This window comes from Oryctolagus cuniculus, chromosome 10 (assembly GCF_964237555.1).
Source record: "Oryctolagus cuniculus chromosome 10, mOryCun1.1, whole genome shotgun sequence".
In the NCBI taxonomy this organism is placed as follows: domain Eukaryota; kingdom Metazoa; phylum Chordata; class Mammalia; order Lagomorpha; family Leporidae; genus Oryctolagus; species Oryctolagus cuniculus.
In genome coordinates, this window is record NC_091441.1 from 92490805 (window position 1) to 92506362 (window position 15558).

General features: G+C 43.6%; 1 protein-coding gene across 1 annotated transcript in view; it reads left to right on the forward strand.

Annotated features, from left to right (window-relative positions):
* Positions 1-15558, forward strand: part of DNAH12 (dynein axonemal heavy chain 12) — a 198613-nt gene that overhangs the window by 69617 nt on the left and 113438 nt on the right. The window contains exons 31-37 of the mRNA XM_051852268.2: positions 926-1109; positions 1249-1389; positions 5251-5334; positions 5823-6011; positions 9116-9235; positions 11941-12129; positions 14764-14915. Of these exons, the coding sequence (XP_051708228.2) occupies positions 926-1109; positions 1249-1389; positions 5251-5334; positions 5823-6011; positions 9116-9235; positions 11941-12129; positions 14764-14915 (1059 nt within the window). The remainder of the gene's footprint in view (positions 1-925; positions 1110-1248; positions 1390-5250; positions 5335-5822; positions 6012-9115; positions 9236-11940; positions 12130-14763; positions 14916-15558) is intronic.

Here is a 15558-nt window from a genome sequence, read left to right on the forward strand (position 1 = left end):
GTAAGCCCTGCTCCTCCCATAGTTTTGCTTTCTGAGGTTTTAATTATCTAAGATAAACTGAAGTCTGAAAATATTAAATGGAAAATTACATATTTTGAGAGGGAAACCACATTCACATAGCTTTTATTTCAGTATATTATTCTATTTTATTATTACTGTTAACCTCTTAATGTACCTAATCTATAAATTAAACTTTATCACAGGAATGTACTTTTTGGTGTATAAAAAACATATGGAAGATGAAATTAAATGCTAAATTAATTTTGTGCAAAGAATGTTGAAATGCCTGCTTGTGACAAATCTTCAGAAGATATGTGGAAAAAAGGCGTGGGTGTTTGATACAGTGGTTAAGACACTACTTGAGCGTCCCATATCCGAGTGGCTACATTTAAGACCTGCCTCCATTCCTGATTCCAGCTTCCTGCTAATGTGCACTCTGGGAGGTAGCAGGTTATGGCTCAAGTAGTTGGTTCCTTGTACTCCACAAGGGAGACCTGGTTCTTGGTTTCAAGGTTTGACCTGGCCAGGCCCTGCTGTTGCAGGCATTTAGGGAGTGAAATAGCCCAGTGAAAGATCTCTGCTTGTCTGACTCTCTCTCTCTTTTCTTGCCTGTCCCTCTTGGTCTATGTTTCTCTGGCTTTTCAAATAAAACATTTTTTAATTAAAAAAGTATGCAGTTATTTTCATTATCATCCGAAAACTTTTTATTATACCCCTTTTTGTAGATAATGATATTAATGTGGAGAAATTGATGTAGAGTCAATCAGTTCAGGAGTTACTGAGTTTTCCTCATGTCAGTGAAAAATTCCTAAGACTTCAAAAATTATAAGTAATAATTATCACAGGGTAAAGTTTTATACAGTGATCTCAATGCTTTAGCATTATTTCTTGTACTCATTATATATTTGCTGCTTTGCTTTGATAGTTTTATGTTAGTAGGAGAGCCTTTTGCTGCAAAGACCAAAGTTCTGCACGTGTTGGCTGATACCCTGACTCTTATGAATGAACATGGCTATGGAGAGGAAGAGAAGGTCATTTATCGGACTGTGAATCCCAAATCCATTACCATGGGCCAACTTTTTGGACAGTTTGACCCAGTGTCTCATGAGGTATTTGAGAACATAAACGTCTTTCAGCTCCATGTTGACAGTGCATGTTAAACCCAGAAATTAGGAATGTTTTTGTATCTTCACTGTTAAATGCAATTTTACAAAGCAAGTTTCCTCCTCCTCCTTTTTTCCTCTGCAGTGGACTGACGGTATTGTAGCCAACACTTTCAGAGAATTTGCCTTAGCAGAAACACCTGACCGGAAATGGGTTGTGTTTGATGGTCCTATCGACACCTTGTGGATAGAGAGCATGAACACAGTACTGGATGATAATAAAAAGGTAAATCATGATTAAAAGCTAAGCAGAGTCAGACTTGATTATGCAGTTTTATGTGTTCAACAAGGATGCAGCAATTTGAATATTCTTTGAAATTATCTTGTCATTGAAAACTATGTTGTAGAAAGTTCTTCTTTACTTTTTCTTAATAGAAAGAAAGTGTTAAAAGTTTTGTTATCAGACTGGCATAATAATCTAAGTGAGAATAGGTTTTTTTTTTTTTTTTTTTGACAGGCAGAGTGGACAGTGAGAGAGAGAGAGAGAGAGAGAAAGGTCTTCCTTTGCCGTTGGTTCACCCTCCAATGGCCGCCGCGGCTGGCGCGCTGCTGCCGGCGCACAGCGCTGATCCGAAGGCAGGAGCCAGGTGCTTCTCCTGGTCTCCCATGGAGTGCAGGGCCCAAGCACTTGGGCCATCCTCCACTGCACTCCCTGGCCACAGTAGAGAGATGGCCTGGAAAAGGGGCAACCGGGACAGAATCCGGCGCCCCGACCAGGACTAGAACCCGGTGTGCCGGCACCGCTAGGCGGAGGATTAGCCTAGTGAGCTGCGGCGCCGGCCCGAGAATAGGTTGTTGAGTAATATCAGTCTTATATTTCCTTTGAAAACATTGAATGCTGCAGCACACATATGTAGTATATTACTCTGGGAGCTGTGAGATGTACAAAAGAACTTGAAAATAAAAGTTTGTGATATTGTAACAGAGAGATAACATATAAGGTATATAATGAGCACTAATTTTAAATGTAGATAACATGATTTTTAACATGTATCTACAGTCACGTAAATATGACCCAAAAAAGATGGAGAAAACTCTTGTGTGTCCTACAGCATTCACTCCTGTATCTGCCTTGCCAAATACCCTCTCCTAGTCTAATTTATGTAATAAGCACAACTCTGATTTATAGGGTAAAGAAATTTTGCTAGTTCTTGAGCTTGATGTAAATGAAATAATACTCTTTAGTGTCTTTTTTTTTTAAATATTTATTTATTCATTTGAAAGGCAGAGTTAGAGACACAGAAAGAGAGAGAGAATCTTCCATCTGTTGGTTCACTCCCCAAATGGCTGTAACAGCCGGAGCTGAGCCTATCTGGAGCCAGGAGCTTCTTTTGGGTCTTCCATGTGGGTGCAGGAGCCCAAGGACTTGGGCCATCTTCTACTGCTTTCCCAGGCCATAGCAGAGAGCTGGATTGCAAGTGGAGCAGCTGGATCTTGAACTGGCACCCATATGGGATGCCAGCATTGCAGGCTGTGGCTTTACCTACTAGGCCACAGTGCCGGCCCCAATGTCTTCTTATTTTAAAAAAAAATTATTTATTTATTTATTTGAGAGATGGAGAGAGGAGAGAACAGAACTCGCATTCACTGATTGGCTTCCCAAACTCTGGTAACAACTGGGACTGGACTGGGCCAAAGCCAGGTACCAAGAACTCAATCCAGGTTTCCCATATACATCAGGAACCCAGTTACTTGAACCAGCACCACAGCCTCCCAGGGTCTGCGTCAATACAAAACTGGAATCAGGAGCTGGAGCCAGGTATTGAACCCAGGCATTCCAAAATGGGATATGGACGTCTCAGCTTGTGTCTTATCTGCTGGACAAATGCCTGCCCCAGTGTCGTCTGTTTTCAGTTAATATATCTATATTTAATGTGGGCTCCATTTTATTAATCTTTATTCTTTTTATATCTGTATCAGTATCCTGTGTGAATATATCACAACTGAATTCCATGCTTAGGTGAAATGACTATATTGCCAAGTAAGCAAATTCATCTCATTAACATTAAAACATATACCCAAGTACTTCATGATGGATGGCTGGTTATATAGTCATGCTCGTTATTTCAATTACAGCGAGCAGAGGGTAGAAAGTAAGCTTTCTTACTTTCTTCATCACAAAAGAAGCTGTGATGATTCAGAAGAGAGAGGTTAATCAGTAAAGTGAAGTCTAAGGATTCAGAGGCAAGGAGAAGGGCTGTCTCCTGTTGGGTGAGAGAGAAGCATGAAAGGACCGTTAAAGATAGAAGTGAATGTACAGATTAGAGAGCAGAAACTTGAAGGCAATTCCTCTAAATTCTTTGCTTTAGAAAGTGTTAGGTCCGGGTTCTTGGCAGACAGGAAGAAGTTTAAATCAACCCTTATGGAAAATGGAAAAGAGAGTTGCCTGGGAAAACATAGATGCATATCTGGGTAGCCTGGAAGTTAGGTTGAGTTGAAGCCTGCGAGTTAATTGTACCAAGGTCTGCCTTTGTGAGACAGTCTCTCCCGGTCTCAGCAGCCTGAGTGTTAGGGGAGGTGATGTCACAGTCCTGGATATACACAAAGGTTTGACAGGTGAACGTTTGAAGCTGGCGGAGAAGCACTGGACCACAGCACGGAAGCTGCCTGATGACGGAAGTGAGACAGCAGGGATGTGGAAGTCCTTAAGCACATGAAGAGCGAGTGTAGTAAGAGTGAATGAGAGGCAGGAGCGGGTGCACTGGAGACTGTGGGAAGCGACTGAGATGCTTGAATTGAATGTTTTAGATTTGATGGTGTGTGTCAGGAGGGAAGGTCTCAGCTCCACTAAGTGGGAGGCTGGAGAGGAGCAAGGTAAACTGGAGGTCGGGCACCTGAGGGACTGCCAGGTTGAGACATTCGTCCTCATGAGTTCTGGATCAGGCCCAAGTCTTTGCAGAGAGGAAGAGATGGGCCAAGTGCCAAAGACTTTAGCTAGTGAGAGATGACTCCATGGGCCCTGGTGGGTGACAGACAAAGTAGGAGCTGACCAAGGAACAAGGGTTGTATTTGAGAGTGGTGTGGAAGTAGTTGGGAAACACTGCTGGTGAGTCAGGAGACTCCACTTCCCAAAATGGTGGCAGGAAGGGGATGTTTGTTAGAATAATAATGTCTAAGATTCTAGGAGCCAGCATTCATCCGAGTCACACATCAGAGAACCTGGCTTCCATTACTGGCTCTGGCTCCTGACTCCAGCTCATTGCCCAACTCTTTGGGTTCTTGTCACTCACGTGGGAGACCTGGATAGGATTCCCAGTTCCCAACTTCAACCCTGGCCCAGCCCCACTGCTTGTGGGCATGCATTTTGAGAATGAACCAGCTCTTTATCTTTTTTTTTTTTTTTTTGCTGTCATTTCTGCCTTCTTTCTCTCCCTCCGTCTCTCTCTCTCTCTTTCTCTTGTCCCTCCCTCCCTCCCTCCCTCCCTTCCTCCCTCTTCCTCTCCAATAAATAAATAAGCAAAAATTTCAAAGTATTATAGACTGGCACTGTCAAATAGAACTTTGTGCAGTTCTGGAAATATCTGTAGTATCTGAGAAAAATCACACTAATGATGTGTAGCTCTTGAGCATTTGAAGTGTGGCTCAGTGCAATTTGAAGAACTGAATCTTAAATTTTACTTAATTTTAACTGGTTAGAAATAACATAAGTAGCCACAAATGGTTAGTGGCTACCATATTGGATAAACAAGCTCTACACCGTTCACTTATTTTATAGCTATAAAAGGGAATCCAGAAATGTTGAGGGCCTCATTGTTGACATTTAGCTAGATAAGGGCAAAACTGGGAAAGGGATGGTGATAGTAGAAGCAGAGATGAAATAATGAAAGACAAATGGAGGAAGAGAATTGAAAAGACTTAACAATGAAAAATGAAAATCTTGGCTTTGTGGAAGAGACAGACTCAAAATATTTGCTTGCCCAGTAAGTGAGTGATAGAGCTAGACCTCAAATGAAGACTTTGTGCTTCCTTCCTAATGCTTACTCCCTTATAACACAAGAGATGCTTCATCTTACAAATAGAATAAACTGTTATGTAATAAGTTTGAAATATTTTTAAAAATAAATGTTTGAAAAATAATTGCCTGTAGCTTTGCCTCATGAGTGGAGAAATAATTCAGATGTCCCCTCAAATGAGCCTCATCTTTGAAACCATGGACCTGTCCCAGGCCTCGGTAAGTCTATAGTTCAGTTTAACATTTTATTTGTGTGTGTGTGTGTATCTGCTTGGTCGTGATCAGTTGAGTCAAGGCGTAGTTTTTGTTTGCCAGAAAATGGGTTTGGCCCAAGGGGTGTAAGGATGAATAGGCAGGGTGTGCTTGTTTGGGAAGCCTGAGCAGCAAGGTGATCACGGGGCTGGGCAGGAGGACACGGAAGGTGTTAGCTTGATCTGCGTTTGAGGAAGGTCTAAGACTTCTCCAGGGAGACCATCTGGGCCCAAACGTTCCAGATCATGACGAGATGATGAATGAGGACATGGAACCGTGACATGTCCGGGGAGCGGAACTGAAGCGGACCAGCTGGTGTCCGTGAGATGGTCAGGGTGGACAGGAGCCAGAGCAGGAAGGGCCTTCTCAGTCTGGCCGAAAAGGAGCTGGTAGCTTCCAGGTTCCATTGGTAGAAAAACCACCACCGCAAAAGCGAACTTTGCTTTTCTCCCCAGCCTGCCACGGTCAGCCGCTGCGGCATGATTTATCTGGAGCCCTCACAGCTGGGATGGGAACCACTCGTGTCTTCCTGGCTGCATTCCCTGAAGGGACCGCTGCTTGAGGCCGAACATCAGGCTCTCCTGAAGGAGCTTTTCGACTGGTTAATACCACCTGCTCTAAAGTTCCGCAAGAAACAGTGCAAGGTGACGCCAGCGTTCTCTCTCCCACTCGAGTTTCTCGCAGTCACGGTGGTGGGGTGAAGAGCCCAAACCTTACCCACTTCCTGTCCACCTTTGGCTTTAGATTGCTCAGGTGACAGCTGAGGAACACAGAGCCTAAAGGTACTCCAACTAAACTATGCAAGACCATAGTCTTGGGAGCTTTAAAAACCCCAGTGATTTTCCACTCTTCACAATTATTGTAAATACGTACCTTTACAAACTCACACATACGCTTAGTATTTTATGAGTAAACTTTTCACATTGTGTTGGTTTCCAAAGATTGTCTTAACACATAACCACAAAATTGGAGGCTTACACGGATGGAAATTTATTCCCGCACAGTTCTGGAGGCCGGAGTTCTGAGGGGAAGTTGTTGGCAGGCCCATGCTTCTGAGGAAGCTCTAGATGAGAATCTTTGGTTGCCTTTTCCAAGTTCTGGCCCCTCCAAGTGTTCCTTGGCTTGCGCCTGTGTGACTGCACTCCTTTCCTCCCTCTCCACACAGCCTTCTGCTCTGTGCGTTTCTTCTTTGTGTGTTTAGGGTTTGCAACTGAGCCTCTCCCAGGTCATCCAGAATGACCTCATCATCTCAGAATCCTTAGCTTACTTAAATCTTTTAAATTCCTCTTTCCAAATATTACTGCATTCAGAAATTCATGAACCAGGCCATGGATGAATAAATACATTGATACAGTCTCTTCTACCTAGACCTCTTATGTCATATCATTATTACCTCAAATTATTTTTGTCTATTTAATTTTAATGTCACTACTTTTTGAGGATCAAAAGAGAAGTAAAAGAGGTATTTAGCAGATTTCTCATCCTAAAATACTATTTCAGGGGATGGGAAGACTATACTGCATAAAAGAAAAGAGTAGTTCCAGCTAATGAAGATTCTGTACAGTATGTCTTCATTGAAAAAATATATAAAATCCTCTTACAGTTTTTCACTTTTCAAGCTTTAATACTAGATATTGTAAATAATACACAATAGGCTCCATTTTTCCAGGTAATTAGTTGTGTGTCTTTCTTTTCTTAATTCAGTCTTGTATTTTCTGCTCCAGTCAGTCCCCAAGAGCTATCAGTTTCCTCTTCATGACTACGTTTCGGTCTGTCCTGTCCTCTCCATTCCCATTTCTCGACTACCTTCTCACCCCTGCTCTCCCATTGTAGGGGTCTTAGTTCTGGCCTTCATCAGTTCCGACCTGAGTAGAGCCACTCTGGTCCCTGCTGCCAGAATGAGGAGCCCAGGACACAAATGTGTTCCATTCACTCCTTTACTGAACAGCCTCCACTGGAACCCTCTCTTAGAGCAAGACCCCTGACAGCCCTGCAAGCCTTTCAGGGTCTCACCATTGTCTCACCTGCTTCTCAGGTTTTATTCTTTTTTTTAAAGGTATTTATTTATTTCATTATTAGAAAGAGTGATAAAAAGAGAGGGAGAGGGACAGAGAGATCTTACATCTGCGGATTCACTCTCCCAGGTCGCTACAGCAGCCAGATCTGTTCCAGACCCCAGGCCAGGAGGCAGGAACTCCATCCTAGTCTCCTATGTGGGCAGCAGTGTCCCAAGAACTTGGGTCATCTTCCGCTGCCTTCCCCAGTGCATTAGCAGAGAGCTGGAGCAGAAGTGGAGCAGCAGGGACTTGAACTAGTGTTCTGATATGGGATGTCAGAGTCACGAGCAGCAGCTTATCCCGTTGTGCCACAGCAGCGGCCCCAGAAGTCTTATTTAGCCATTCCTCCTTCACAGCCTGTTTGCACATCCTACAGAACCCTGTTAATCATCTGCGTCTGCTCGTGTCTCTGTTGCTTTGTATTTTGTAGCTTTCCCTGCCTTAAACGTCCTTCCTCCTTGCTAACTTAGGCTTTCCTTCCTTCCTTTTTCTTTCTTTTTTTTTTTTTTTTTTTTGACAGGCAGAGTGGACAGTGAGAGAGAGAGACAGAGAGAAAGGTCTTCCTTTTGCCGTTGGTTCACCCTCCAATGGCCGCCGCGGCCGGCGCACCGCGCCGTTGCGGTGGCAGGAGCCAGGAACCAGGTGCTTTTCCTGGTCTCCCATGGGGTGCAGGGCCCAAGGACTTGAGCCATCCTCCACTGCACTCCCAGGCCACAGCAGAGAGCTGGCCTGGAAGAGGGGCAACCGGGACAGAATCCGGCGCCCCGACCGGGACTAGAACCCGGTGTGCCGGCGCCGCTAGGCGGAGGATTAGCCTAATGAGCCGCAGCGCCGGCCGGCTTTCCTTCCTAATTCAGCTCCATGGCTCTTCCTCGGCATTTCCTTGGGTCTGAGCTAATTGCTTAGCCCATGTATTCTAGAAGGTTCCTTATGCCAACATCACTGTCGCACCATATTTTTTTGTCTGTTTATTTTTTATTTATTTATTTATTTTTTTGCACAGGCAGAGTTAGACAGTGAGAGAGAGAGACAGAGAGAAAGGTCTTCTTTTTCTGTTGGTTTACCCCCCAAATGGCCACTAAGGCCAGCGTGCTGTGCCGATCTGAAGCCAGGAGCCAGGTGCTTCCTCCTGGTCTCCCACGCAGGTGCAGGGCCTAAGCACTTGGGCCATCCTCCACTGCACTCCTGGGCCACAGCAGAGAGCTGGCCTGGAAGAGGAGCAACCAGGACAGAATTAGGCGCCCCGAGTGGGACTAGAACCCTGTGTGCCGGTGCCGCAAGGTGGAGGATTAGCCTAGTGAGCTGCAGTACCAGCCCTGTCTGTTTAAGTTTAATGTTGCTCCTTTTCAGGGATTGTATTTCTTATTTCCAAGTCTCTTGGCCGGCAAGTAGGTATATAGGTCAAATATTACTTTTCATAAATGTTTTTTGAATAGATTAATGAATGAATGGCTAGAAGAGGCTCTATTTTTATCATTAGGACACCATTTAATCTCTTACAATAGAAGTTTTCATCCAGAGAAGTTGAAATCTTGTAATTTAATATGCCAATCTAAAATACTTGAGAAATGTTTTCATCACTCCTATAATTTAAGTTTTTAAAATGTATTTATTTAAATGTATATATTTTCTTTTACTGTCCAGGCAGGGTGGAAGTTAAAAAAAAGTATCTTCTTGTCCTTCCTTGGCAGGAGCTGATTCCCACAAGCAGCAGCAATGCAGTTGTATCTCTCACGCGCCTCTTTGAGTCGCTGCTCTGCGATGTGGTGGAGAGCGATCCTACGAGCAAACACATCCGTGTCTGGATTATGGTTGGTTCACACCCGAGGTGGCTTTTAACTGCAGAGTAAAACATGCTTCTTGCAGATTCAATTTGTATTGAGACAGACATTGCAAGAAGCAAGCGGTTTGAGCCATCCCTGAAAGAACAGCTGAAGACGCACGGGCGGTTCTCGCCTGCTGGTCTGGTACTAAGAAACAGTTTAAAGAGAGTAAAGTATGTCGGAATGAGCCACAGCGATTACTTATGAAGAAGTCATAATTTGATAAACTCTTAGGAAAGTGATGTAATATGAAAGCAATTTGAGTCACAGGTGCATTGGTTCTGTCTGATGTGAATCCGGCTTGTAGCGGCACAGGCACTCGCCATGGAAGACCAGGGCGGGCACCCAGCTTTTGGCAGGGAGGAGTCTGCAGTCCCGGTCAGCCCACGTCTGGAGGTCAGAGGAGGCCAAAGACCATGGCAGTAGTGAGCGGAAGTTGCCGAAGGTGGCAAAAGCAAAGAGGTTTTTCCTTTTCCCTGGTTTCCCCCTGCATTCCCATCTGCAACCTAATTCCTAAAGGCCTTGGCAGTAGCTGTTCCCTGCCGCTGTTCCTCCTTCCCTTTGCTGCCGCAGAACGATTCTGCCCCAGACACCTCAGATTCCTGGGCTCACCGCAGGTCATAACCTCTTCCCTATCTCCTTCCTGTTCGCCTTTGTGTCCCAACATTTTACAAGATGAACAGAGAAGAGGTGTGATTTATTTATTCCCTTTTCTCCCTATTGGGAACGCTTTTCACAGAACTGATTTTAAACATTTTCTGTACCGATAAAAGTTCGCTTTTGCAAAAGCAAAGTGTCCTAGAAGTAGCTCACCCGTGTAACCCTCAGGTTATGTATTTCCTGAGGATTTTCCTTTTATTGGAAAACCCAAGTTGCCAACTTTTTCAGAGTTCAGAATCAATTTTAAAGACTTTGGTTGATAGGTTGATACCTTGTTAAATATTTTCTCTTGAAATAAAATAGCTTTATTTTTGACTAGACAAGGCATGTACCTAGAGTACCATTCAAAGTGTAGAAAGTTTTTCATCTATGCAGTTCCCAGTGTGTTAAGTAGTATTACTAGTACCCTCTGTAGCCCTTTAGAGTTATTTTATGCATGTACTTGTATATATTCTCATTTTACATGTGCTATAAACAAATTTATATGTTTTAAATATGTATATATTTCATGTGTTAACATACATGTATGTACTGATATGGATCATTTGCCACTTAAAATTTATCCTGGAGACTGTTCCATTTTAGTACTCATAGAGATACTTTGTTTTTTTTAGAAAAGATTTATTTTACTTATTCGAAAGGGACAGGGGAGTATCTTCCATCTACTAGTTCATTCCTCAAATGGCCACAATGATGAGGGCCAGGCCAGGCAGAAGCCAGGAGCCTGAAACTCCAAATGGGTCTCCCACGTGGATGCAAGGGGTTCAAGTACTCAGGCCATCTTTTGCTTTCTCAGGAACATTAGCAGGAAGCTGGATGGGATGTGGAGCAGAAACTTGAACCAACACACTTAGAGGATGCTGGTCTTAGGCCTTGGCTTAACCTGCCGTGCCACAACGTCAGCCCCAAGTGAACTTTATTTTTAACAGCTGCTTGTATCTCAGTAGATAAAACACAATCTAATTATGCTGAACACATGTGGAAAGACATTTTGTGTTGCTTCTAAGCTTTTGCTATTACAAATAATGCTGCAGTGAGTTTCTTGTACACATATCACTATTACAGGTGAAACTATGTTAGTATAAATATCTTTTTTTAAATATTTATTTATTTATTTATTTGAAAGTCAGAGAGAAAGAGAGGCAGAGAGAGAGAGAGGTCTTCCATCCGGCGGTTCACTCCCCAGTTGGCTGCAACGGCCAGAGCTGTGCCGATCTGAATCCAGAGCCAGGAGCTTCTTCCAGTCTCCCACGTGGGTGTAGGGGCCCAAGGATTTGAGCCATCTTCTATTGCTTTCCCAGGCCACAGCAGAGAGCTGGATTGGAAATGGTGCAGCTGGGACTCAAACTGGCGCCAATATGGGATACAGGCACTGCAGGTGGCTGCTGTACCCACTACAACACAGCACCAGTCACAGTATAAATTTCTAAAAGAGAAATTATTGGGGCTGACACTGTGGCTCAGCAGGTTAAGCCTCTCTCTGTGATGCCAGCATCCAATTTGGGCGCCGGTTCTAGTCCTAGCTGCTTCTCTTCTGATCCAGTCTCTGCTGTGGCCTAGGAAAATAGTAGAAGATGGCCCAGGTGCTTGGGCCCCTGCACCCATGTGGGAGACCTGGAGGAGGCTCCTGGCTTCAGATCAGCTCTGGCCATTGTGGCCATCTGGGGAGTGAACCAGTGGATGGAAGACCTCTCTCTATGGCTTTCTCTCTCACTGTATATAACTCTGCCTCTCAAATAAATAAATAAAATCTTTAGAAAAAGAAATTATTAGATCAATTTGTATATATGTTTAAAATTTTATTTTGATAGATATTGCCAGCTAAATGAATACTTACATGGCTTAGTTGTACTCCATTCATATATTTGTGTGTATATATATGTGTTTGTATACACACATGTATATATGTGTATATGTCTATACATACATATGTATATATAATATACCTTTTCAACTCATGCTAAATGTTAATGTTTTTAAAATTTTTTTTAAAATAATTCATATAAATCTTCAAAATGTTTTCCCACCAATAGGCTTGCTTTATATTCTCTTTGATTTGGTCCCTTGGAGGAAGTTGTGATACAGATGGTCGCCTTGCTTTTGATGGTTTCATACGATCAACCATAATGGGGAAAGATGAAGACATACCAGTGCCAGCCCTGGTGGGTAAATGGGAATGCCAGTTTGAAGAAAAAGGCCTGGTCTATGACTACACGTATGAGGTAAGACGTAAAGAACTGGCTAGGATAAAAGACATGAAACACAGCGCCATGGATCGGCAGACAGAGCTCCTGCGTTTCCATCCCAGGGAAATTTTGACTCCTGTGGTGACCTTTTCAGTCCTGTATTTTTTTTTTCCTTCCACAACTTCTGGGAGTGCAGAGAGATTTGCTTTAATAATGTTAGTAATTTTCATATTTAAATGTATTTATTTTTTTCCACTTTATAAAAGAAATTACAAAAGAGTTTTTTGAAAGAACAAAGATTGTAATATCTTATTCATAATATTTTTTATTTTTTAAAATGATTTTTTAAAGATTTATTTATTTATTTGAAAGGCAGACTTACAGAGAGGGAGAGACAGAGAGAGATCTTCCATCTGGTGGCTCACTCCCCAAATGGCCACTGGGCTGCTCTAAAGCCAGGAGCCAGGAGCTTCAACTGGGTCTCCCATGTGGATGCTCTGCTATGCACTTTAGCAGGGAACTGAATCGGAAGTGGAGCAGCCAGGACTCCAACCAGTGCTCATAGGGGATGCCAGTGCCACAGAGGGTAACTTAACCCGACTTAACCTGCTATGCCGCAGTGCTGGCACCCGTTTGATTTATTTTTGAAAGTCAGAGTGACAGAAGGAGAGGGAGGGGAGAGAGAGATCAATCTTGTCTTTGCTGGTTCACTCCTCAGATGACTGCAACAGCTGCGTTTAGGCCAGGCAAAGCCAGGAGCTTGGAACTGCGCCTGAATCTCTTGTGGGTGGCAAGGACCTGAGTATTTGGGCCATCTCCTGCTGCTGCTCCTGGCACATTAGCAGGAAGTTGGATCAGGTGCAAAGCAGGCAGGACTGGAACCTGTGCTCCAATAAGGGGATGTGGGCATCTCAAGTAGCAGTTTAACCTGCTGTACACAAGGCCTGTCCCATTTGATGCGTAGAAATTCTGTTTCCCAACAAAAGAATTACATAAGGCCTAGATGGAGCTTTACTTAAAACTTTATCTAGGGGCCGGCGCCATGGTGCACTAGGTTAATCCTCCGCCTGCGGTGCCAGCATCCCATATGGGCGCCGGTTCTAGTCCCGGCTGCTCCTCTTCCAATCCAGCTCTCTGCTGTGGCCTGGGATAGCAGTGAAAGATGGCCCAAGTCTCCCACATGGGAGACCAGGGAGAAGCACCTGGCTCCTGGTTTCAGATTGGCACAGCTCCAGCCGTTGCAGCCGTTTGGGGAGTGAACCAACGTAAGGAAGATCTTTCTCTCTGTCTCTCTCTCTCACTAACTCTATGTGTCAAATAAAAAATAAATAAAAATAAAAAGAATGGAAGGTAAAGGGGCAGGCACTGTGGTGTAGTGCAATGGGTTAAGCTACTACCTATGACACTGGCATCCCATATGGGCACTGATGTGTGTCCAGACTGCTCCACTTCCAGTCCAACTCCCTGCGAATATGCCTGGGGAAGCAGTAGGAGATGGCCAAAGTACTTGGGCCCCTGGAATACATATTGGAGACCTGCATGGAGTTCTAGGTTCCTGGCTTTGGCCTTGCCCAGCCCTAGCCATTGCTGCATGTGGGGAGTGAACCAGTGGATGAAAGATTTCTCTGTATTTCCCTCTATCTCTGTAACTGTGCCTTTGAAATAAATAAATCTTACAAGAGAATTGAAAGGAAATGTCAAAATATCCACCATAAAGAGGTAAAGATAGTTGCCACTGGGAAAGGGAGAACGGGAGTAGGGAACTATTGTTTTTCTTAAACCTATAAAACTTTTGTCTCTAAATTGTGTGTGTAAATAACTTTGATATGAACGAGAGTTAAAAAGATAAGAATATGAGTAGCTAATGAAACGTTTACTCAGATGTGCAGAATGATCACCATGGAAACACACACCATAAACATGCACTTTTGGCTAGAATCCAGAAGATTCTTGGGAATCAGAGCAGCACAATACACTCATACTGCTTTGTCAGGTTTGAACTGTTTGGTTGCTGGATAGAGGAGGATGGGAGATGGCCAGGGAGAAGCCAGGATAGCCTGGAGGAAAAAGCAGTGGTCGGGCTGATGCAGGTCGGGAGGCACGGAGGTGACATGTGTACGTCAGGACAGCGGCTGTTATGCCTGTGCTTCAGAACTGTGATGGTAGAGCAGTTGGTGCAGCCCTGCTGGTAGATGCTGGTTGAATACCAGCCCGGATCAACATGCCGCAGAGTAATTCTAGGGAAACAAATACGGAGAGTTCATGTGAGACTTTGCTTTCAACTACAATGTTGCCCATTTATTTTAAAAAACAAAAAGCAGGAAGCAAAATCCAGTAAATTAAAACTTAGAAGTTACATTGACTTGCAAGTAAATACTCAGTAAATACATAAAAAGGCCCCTTGAAGGCACTTTTGGAAGATTAATATTAAGAAGACATAAAGTTAAGAGTACACGAAATTCCAGATATGTCGAGTTTATGATAAAAATTTATTTTAAAAACTAAAGAAAATGTATTTTTTAAATTGGGTGGTATATTCACGGATACTTATTTGATGAATCTGCTTTGTGACTTAAAAATGTTAATTATTTTATATGGCTCATGTATTGGTTTTTTAAACTAAATATAACAGCATGACTGTAATATTTTTAAACTTGTATTCTCTTATAGTTTAAAAACCGAGGCCGCTGGCTCCACTGGAATGAATTAATTAAAAGTACTAATTTAGAAGATAAACGTGTCAAGATTCAAGACATCATAGTCCCCACCATGGACACCATTAGATACACATTTCTAATGGATTTGAGTGTTACCTTTGCGAAGTAAGGAACTGTGCTGTAAACCCTGATGTTAAATATAATGGTGTCAGGCTGGCGCTGCGGCTCACTAGGCTAATCCTCCGCCTTCTGGAGCCGGCACACCGGGTTCCAGTCCCGGTCGGGGCGCCAGATTCTGTCCCGGTTGCCCCTCTTCCAGGCCAGCTCTCTGCTGTGGCCAGGGAGTGCAGTGGAGGATGGCCGAAGTACTTGGGCCCTGCACCCCATGGGAGACCAGGAGAAGTACCTGGCTCCTGCCATCGGATCAGCACAGTGTGCCGGCTGCAGCCCACCGGCCGCGGCGGCCATTGGAGGGTGAACCAACAGCAAAAGGAAGACCTTTCTCTCTGTCTCTCTCTCTCACTGTCCACTCTTCCTGTCAAAAAAAAAAAAAATATATATATATATATATATATAATGGTGTCATTTTAATAGGATCATAGTAATTTTTGAGGTGAACATTGAGGTCATCCATCCACGGGGAACCGAGACCCTAGGGGAATGATTGAGAGGTCCAAAGTGTCAGCTCTGCTACTGGCAAAACCAGGATCCAGGTTGCTCGTTGCCCACTCCAAAGCCCTTGTCAGCATATTTTATAGTCTTTTCTTTTTTTTTTAAATACTTATTTTATTTGAAAGCCAGAGTTACA